Source organism: Telmatherina bonti (genome assembly GCF_933228915.1).
Source record: "Telmatherina bonti genome assembly, chromosome: 5".
In the NCBI taxonomy this organism is placed as follows: domain Eukaryota; kingdom Metazoa; phylum Chordata; class Actinopteri; order Atheriniformes; family Telmatherinidae; genus Telmatherina; species Telmatherina bonti.
Window position 1 is genome coordinate 23,996,209 of NC_136623.1, and position 7,608 is coordinate 24,003,816.

Sequence of the window (7,608 nt, forward strand, 5' to 3'; positions counted from 1 at the left end):
TAGAGACTGTGAGCAGGTTTATTTTTCTTCTGCAAAAACAATACTGTACGAATCACTGGTGCATTCACGTCACACCAGGTTTAAGAGCTCGTCTTGTTAGAAACAAGAGGGTCAGATAAGGTGAAACAGAACAGTACTGTATTGCCCCTGTGTGCTTACAGAATGTATGTAGAATATAAAGTTTTAAAAGGATACACATCTAACAAAAGTAACTAATAATCTATGCAAATTTTAAATTGCATAGAGCTGCATTGCTTCAAATGTCCAAATCTAAACAAGAAGAACTAAAGTTAGGACTGTCTCCTTCTTCAATGGTCTGAATCAGAGATTCACAAAACATTCAGGACACATTTCCCACCCATAACATCCGTGAAGATGCAAAGATTTTGACTTAGACAGTTTTGAGGAAAGATGAATATCCCATGTTGACTGCATCCCAATATATTTCACTAATCAAAATATATAATAACATATAATGTTCACCAATAACATTTATTGAGAGATTTTTGTACAAAATTTCAGGCAAATGTTGGAGATCATAGAACAAATGGCCCAGATCTAAAGCAAACTGGTATTCAGCAATCATCAGTGGCTATGAGTCAAAACTTCAAAGATTAATGTGATTTGTGAGAAGTTGAGACATCCTACTATTTGATACCTCTGCCAAGGTGAAGGTAATTTATTTGTTAGTCTGCCTGTCTGTCTGTCTATTAGCAACATAACCATAATAACTCAGAGGGTTATGATGGATCCAGGATTTTTTTTTAAAGAATTCTTTACCATGGGAAGATAGGGACAATTTTCCCACTCTAGCTTAAAAATGAAACCCACTAGCAATGGCACAAAAAAAAACACTACAACGGCTTGACAGAGGTCTGTGCTCCAAATTACTTCATGTTCACATAAACATGATGTATTATTTACAGGTCCCCACAAGTAAAGAGTCATACTGAGGAGTGCAGAGCAGTTTAAAACCTTGATTTGTTTCTTGGTGAGCCTCCAACCTTACCTTTGATCTTCCTCAGGTGTGTTGGCAGATAATAGTGACATGATTGTAGACTTCCCTGCCCCCTGCAGACCAATGACTCCCACCACTAACATGTCTGTCTGGTCCCTCAAAAACTGCAACACATCACAACAGAACGCATCAACACAGTGCACAACAGAACACATCATTATGTCCCATCACAGCCATTTACTCACCTCCATGGCACTGTCGCACCAATTCATCTGATCATCCACTAACTTAATGCTGTGTTTCATTTTCTCTGGAGGAAGGAGTTTGGACTGGCCGACCATGGCTGAAAGTTACAGGAAAAGATCTCTTTTTTTCCCTCCAAACAGAATTTGACCTTGCTGAGTGTAAATTGTACAGGCAGGGAAATATGAACTTTATTGCAAATTAAAACATAGAAGTGAAAATGTGAAGTCTATAATGACTCACGGTCCACAGCGCAGCTCGAAGCAGAAGCACCCATCCCTCTGTTTTGGATCTGATATACGGGCTGAGTAGGTCGCTGTCCTTCCCTCTCCATCTTAGAGGGCCCGGGACCAGAGGACTGCACTGCTGCCTCTGGAGGTGTCCCAGGCTTTCCTCCATCATCCCTGGCTTTCATTAGCATTATTGGCTTTTCCATGGCTGATGCTCCACTGACAACTGTGTTCTGTGATGGTTTAGCCTTAAAAAAACGATCCAGCAATAGTTTGGTCAACAGAAAAAAAGAGCTTAGAAATAAAAAAAAATAAAAAAAAAAATTCCAAGGTTTTCCCATTGAATTTCACTGCAATGATACTGATTCAACCCTGTTTTATTGTCAAAACGATGGATTGGCTGTAAATCTGTTTGTGTACAAATCTAGACAATCTGACATACCCTTTCGGCCGGAGGTTTAGCAAGAATGATGGGGGTCTTCTGGATAAGAGGGCCTGGTGGATCCTCGCTGCCATCCTGACCATATGTAATAATAATGTTATTAAAGACGCCAGTGTAACGCAGACAACTTAGCAAATCAACCAAACCAAGCTAGAAATTTGAGTTTGACTTTACATTACCCTTCGCTCTCTCGGTTGGTATTCCCGATCTCGGCTGGGGCCAGACAGATTTTGACCCGGAGGTCCGACATCTCTTTCTCCACGGCGTCGCCTCCTCCTGCGTCCCTGGCCGTACATACCAGGCTGACTGTGGCCGGACTCTGACATCTCTTGACGCAGCCGATTTACAGCTTCTACGAACACAATGCTAACACTGAGACCGCAGTCAAAGCAAATTAGGGCAAGAGACGATGTCACTTTCACTTAAATTTTTTTTTATAAACGTGTAACCTTTTGCGACTTTACAACCCTGAAATATCGATATCAACAGAATTTAAAGCTACTTTTTATTTGGAAGTGATGTCTTTTGGCATAATCGTTTGTAAACAAGGGTGGTCAAAGCTTCCCGATAGTGTGATTGTTTCTAAAGTGAATGGTCGATATGCGAGTGGGCGGCTTTGAACTCATTTAAGGTTAGGAAGAGCTCCACCCGCCTGAAATGTTCTCTTTAGATAAATAAACGCAGCTTGTTCGTTTAACAAAGAAGTCGTTCTGAAACACTTTGCTGAAACCAGTAGTACCCCCTCATAAGGACCGCGACATTTTTAGAACTATATTTGGAAAAGTTTAACATATTTGTTTTGTTAAAATAATTCTTATTATATTTTATTTTTTTTTCTAGCTGTACGTTTGTCTTTATTATAATAATGTTTACATTTATAATTAAATGCATGCAACTTTAAGTAAAGTTGATCAAATGCACGTTGCCTGAAAACTGCAAAAAAAAAAAGTGTTAAAATGAAGTTAGTATTTCAACCACAACTATTTCTTTGTTGTTGTTTGTTGCCGATTCTGTGCCACCCATGTTATTTAATATAAGATATTCTCTCTTTAAGCCAGTCACATTTTTTGTGAACTTAAATGAATCTGCAGTGTAAAATTAATACATTCTTTTCAAGCTTCCAAATGTTGAGATATTAAACTAACTTTGCCCATAAGTGCCCCTTCAATCGTTGACCATAGATTGCTCACGACTGCAGAAGAGGTGCATCCTGGGAGATGTAGGCAACTCACTTTCTGTTTAAACCGGATGTGGATAAGCTCGGTGTTAGCATTTGGACGCCATGACTAAAATCCTGAACTGTAAAAATTAAAAAGGGTTGTTCATATTGTGGCCAGATTTCTTTTAAACATCACCACTTGTACAGTGAGCTATCTTTCAAGCATCTGTATTGAGCTGTTTAAAATCGGGTCTTTATTTTCCTAAAAACATAAGGCTCTTTGTTATTACTATTATTAAAAGTAGCCTAACGCAAGGGATTTTTTTGTTTGTTTGTTTTGTTTTAGTTCAGTTTTTTTTCCCCCCAATAAGTGGCTACGACCAATCGTTGGCTTCCGCTAATACTTGTGAGGAGGGGTAAGTACAGGTTACCTGTGCAGGTAGTGTTTATATTTAGTCTTCAGAAACCTAGATGATAGCTGAATATTCGGTGGCTCTATTGGGTTAATTCAACACTTTTGAATAGGAACTGCGATGTGCAGACATGGTTTAACATTTCGTGACGACGTTATCACACCTGATATTACAGTTGAACCAGGAGTAATGTAAGACACATTACAGCAACAGCCGCTAAAATTTACACTTAAACCTTTGACTCCCCACCTCGTGGTGGCACTAGACGGAGGTTCACACGTGTCTTTTGTGAGTCGATCAAAATTGGTCTGCTCCAAAATGTTCAGTTCATATCTGGTATCCACATTGATTTAGGTTTAGGAATTTGTAATATTTTGATATCACCTTTTCTCTATGTAAATGTAAAAGTATGCAGTGTACATAATTTGCATTTGCAACCCAGACCACCTCCAAATGTGGTCCACTAACATGGCTCTTCATTAATTTTTTAGTATGGTTGTAATTAAAATGCTTTCACACTCGTAATTACATAAGCTGACTCACGACACATTCCTAATGCATGTTAGTGTCAGATCTCTTTATATACAGTCTATGGTCAGATGTGATGAGCTAAAGCTAACATAATACATGTAATCTGGGGCTTGTGAAGGTAAATTCTGGTAAGGACATCTAGTGGATGTGCTGGGGAACCGTGAGCTTTTCTAAAAAATTATATAGTCATCTTTCCTCTGACGTTGAGCTATCAATCTATCAGAGAATGTCTAGTGATAAAATTGTCTGAAATAAATTGTTATTATGATGTAAACCACTTTTAAAAATCACTTTGTTTGAGCACTAAATCTGAAATAATAGGTAGCGTTGGGTGAAATACTGATCTTAAGACAAATTAACTGTGATGTCTGTGCTTTACTGTTAATGTATGAAAACTATTCTATAAATGTATTGTCTGAAACTTTTCCACTTTACTTTTAAATTGCAGATCACCAGAAGTTGCCTTGACTTGCTCCATGTCTGAAGACTCCAGCAGTGATGGGGAATGGTGTGTACCTACTGAAAGGCAGACGTATGCTTCATACCCAGAGGCCAAATGTTGGGAGTGCGGCAAAAAAATAAGTGACTTAAAGAGCTTGATATTGCACTATAAAAGCCATGATATCAAAGCCACCTGCCACATTTGCAAGGTTACTTTCCGCCGCCTGACGTCTCTTTTTACACACTTGGATAATGTACACTCGCCTCCCCTCTGTTATGTGTGCAATCAGTCTTTCAGTAATGTGTGGGAGCTGAACAAGCATGCGGAGAAAAACTGCGTGAACTTTGTTACGTTTAAAGGTGGTTCATCATTATTTTGTAACCGGAACAAAAACGTGGACTTTTCGAAGGAGGTGATTGCACAACAAAGCACAGCCTCAGTTCTTTCTGATTCTGCAATGGATTTGAATTCTAATACGAACATTAAAATGGAGCCCGAATTTCCCGAGATATCTGAAAACAGTGTTGAGTATATATTGGGTGAACACGATGACAACGCTGGCATGGAAAGTGATAATGAAAGAGATGATTATTCAGAAAGCACCGACACTGGTGAAGAAAATTCTAGTGAGTCATCCAACAGTTCAGACTCCGAGGCAGCCCCCAAACCCAATCCCAGAGATAATGGTGTAACCTGTGATAGGTGCGGTAGAGGACCATTTAAATCTATAAAGCTCCATTTATTGCATTGCAATGGTGTGTGGTTAAATGAGTATCAGTGTATTTTGTGCAAAAAACTCTTTCCCACCGAGGTGGCTCTCAAGAAACACCACATGCCTTTAAATTCCTGTGACATCTGTTATCAGGTTTTCACTAATGAGAATTCGTTCTACTCCCACCAGTGTCCCAAGGGATTCAAATTACCTTTGGTGCTTTTTTGCTCCGAGTCGATGCCAAAGGCTTGCAACATATGCAAATTATTTTTCACCAGTGAGAAAACTTTGTCACTGCATGTCACTAAGGTTCACTCATCAGTAGTCAACACCAAAGTATGTGTCATTACTGATCCATCACTGTTGACTGGGAAGAAGATTATACAAGCTCTCTGTAGCACACAAGCCAAGTCAGCCATCGCTACTCCGGGTATTGTGAACCCAATCATCAATGGAAATCTCCATGCCGGTCAGTGCTATGTAGCACCGCTGCCGGCTCTTGTGAAACCTGGCTCTTCGTCTTTGTCAGCTTCCTCTCAGTCTGGCACACCTCCTGCCCTGACACACAGGGTGTCTATTGCTGCACGTGTCAACCAACCTTCAAGCCATCTCCCTACCCCTTCATCTGCCTCTACCGCTTCCACTGACCCAAATGTAGAAACTGCAACCTCAGACTCTGGCTCTTCAACAACACCGACTATTCTGGCCTTGTTTGAGAATGACAGCCAGGATATTGCTTTGATGAAACGTATGAATACAAGCTGGCGCTCCAAGACTCCTTGTCCCTGCAGGCACTGCGGCGCCATCTTCCGGCAGCCATCCCTTGTCATCAGCCACCGGTACCTCCATAGAGGTCGCCGCTTGCATCGATGCCACTGCGGCCGAGCGTTTAAGCACAGGCTGCACCTGCTGAGGCACTGCGTTCAGCATGCCGAGGCTACGAGCTACATCTGCGTCAGCTGCGGTGACACTTTCACAGGAGCACAACTTTTAGCGCAGCACTTAAAAGGCAAATCACAGAAAAATTCCACTTCTGGATGTACAAAGAAAGTCAAAAAGAGATGCAGAATGCCTTTTATGTGTGACTGTGGGCAGCTGTTTTTTAGGCCTTCAGCATACATATGGCACCAGCTTAAAAACAGTTGATTTCTCTGAAATCACACCTTGTTTTTTAGGAGCTCCTACCTGGGAAATTCAGAAACCAAATGTTAAATAACTAATTTTACTTTTCACTTGGTAGTCACTACTTTTATTTAATGGATTGATAGCAAGGGGTAAAGATCAAAAACACATTCACTTATAATTGCTTTGAATTAAACATGTCCTGGTTTGGATGGTTCTTAACAGGCTTTCATGTTGTGCAAACTACAAAGTAAACAGAACAAGGAACACATCAGTATGTCAGAGTAAAAATAAACACACACATTTTCTCTTTGTTAAATAGCCTCAAAATTCCAGTTCATCCTATAAAAGTTAAGTCCAGTTAGCAGTTGTTTACTTACAAAGTGCTTTCATATTGGAAATGTGGAACTTTAAATCCTCTTGATTTATGTTTTTAAATGTATTTTTTAATGCTGGTGGGTCAAATATTTAACTCATTTGAGACATTGACACTGTTTTGACATTCAGGTAAAAATAGAAAATGAACTTTTTTTTTAAAAGTTTGTTATATAATGAGGATTTTTAACCTTAAAGATCCTGATTATTGTCCACCAGATGGAGCAGTTGATCTGACGTTTCAGACTGTGTCACTGTTCCAGCAGGTGTAAACTGTCATGTTGTTCTTTTTTGTTTTTTTGCATCAGAAAATTACAACCTTAAATGTACTCATTACATTTTGGTTGACAACCACTGGTGTCCCATAGATTTACTGTTGGAAATAAAGTTTTTCTTCTCTAACTCTTGATGCTTTGATTGTTATTTGTCCAATTTTAGTTCACTTTATTTGCTCAAAGAAAGCAGAAATAATGAGAACCTGATTGGTATTACGTTGGAATTCACTAGAGTTTTATAAACAGCTTGCTGACCATTAGGCAGTCTGTTAATGGGTTAAAAGGACTTATGAAAGGCTTTATCAAAACTGATGAGGCTAATGGGGTAAATAATAAAATTAGCATGTAAACCATTCCACAGGAATAAGACAGTAATAGTGTGCATCAATTAAATCATATGTGTAGGGTTTGTGTGCAGTTTACTGTCTGACATTGTAGTTACAAAATCCTCTGGAGTCTGTGTTCGAGATCAGTAAAGTTCTTTGTGACATATCACAAAAAGATCTGCTGAGGGCATGAAAACTGCTGAATTATCTCTGATTGTTCCATAAGTGGAGATCTGTATACATTTTACAGTGCGTGCACTCAGCAGTGGACCTGAGCATGAGATCTTTAGCAGATATGCCAGTCTTCCAAATCGTTCAGCATGCTAATAGTCTGCAGAAGGTCTGGGTGGGGAGGATTCATCATGGTTACGGTAGAAGAA

The 7,608-nt window shown here is 39.5% G+C and overlaps 2 protein-coding genes across 2 annotated transcripts in view; one reads left to right on the top strand and one right to left on the bottom strand.

The window, feature by feature from the left end:
- smg9 (SMG9 nonsense mediated mRNA decay factor) overlaps positions 1-2,420 on the bottom strand; it is a 5,080-nt gene extending 2,660 nt beyond the window's left edge. Inside the window, 5 exon segments of the mRNA XM_079241124.1 lie at positions 1,010-1,122; positions 1,204-1,301; positions 1,445-1,679; positions 1,874-1,948; positions 2,053-2,420. Of these exon segments, the coding sequence (XP_079097250.1) occupies positions 1,010-1,122; positions 1,204-1,301; positions 1,445-1,679; positions 1,874-1,948; positions 2,053-2,199 (668 nt within the window). The 5' untranslated portion in view covers positions 2,200-2,420.
- A 739-nt stretch (positions 2,421-3,159) lies between these two features.
- On the top strand, positions 3,160-6,899 carry LOC306756112 (uncharacterized protein). Its single transcript, XM_079240774.1, has 2 exons — positions 3,160-3,448; positions 4,425-6,899. Exon 2 carries the CDS (start codon positions 4,453-4,455, stop codon positions 6,274-6,276), a length of 1,824 nt encoding a protein of 607 aa, XP_079096900.1. The 5' UTR covers positions 3,160-3,448; positions 4,425-4,452; the 3' UTR covers positions 6,277-6,899.
- Positions 6,900-7,608: the final 709 nt, after the last annotated feature.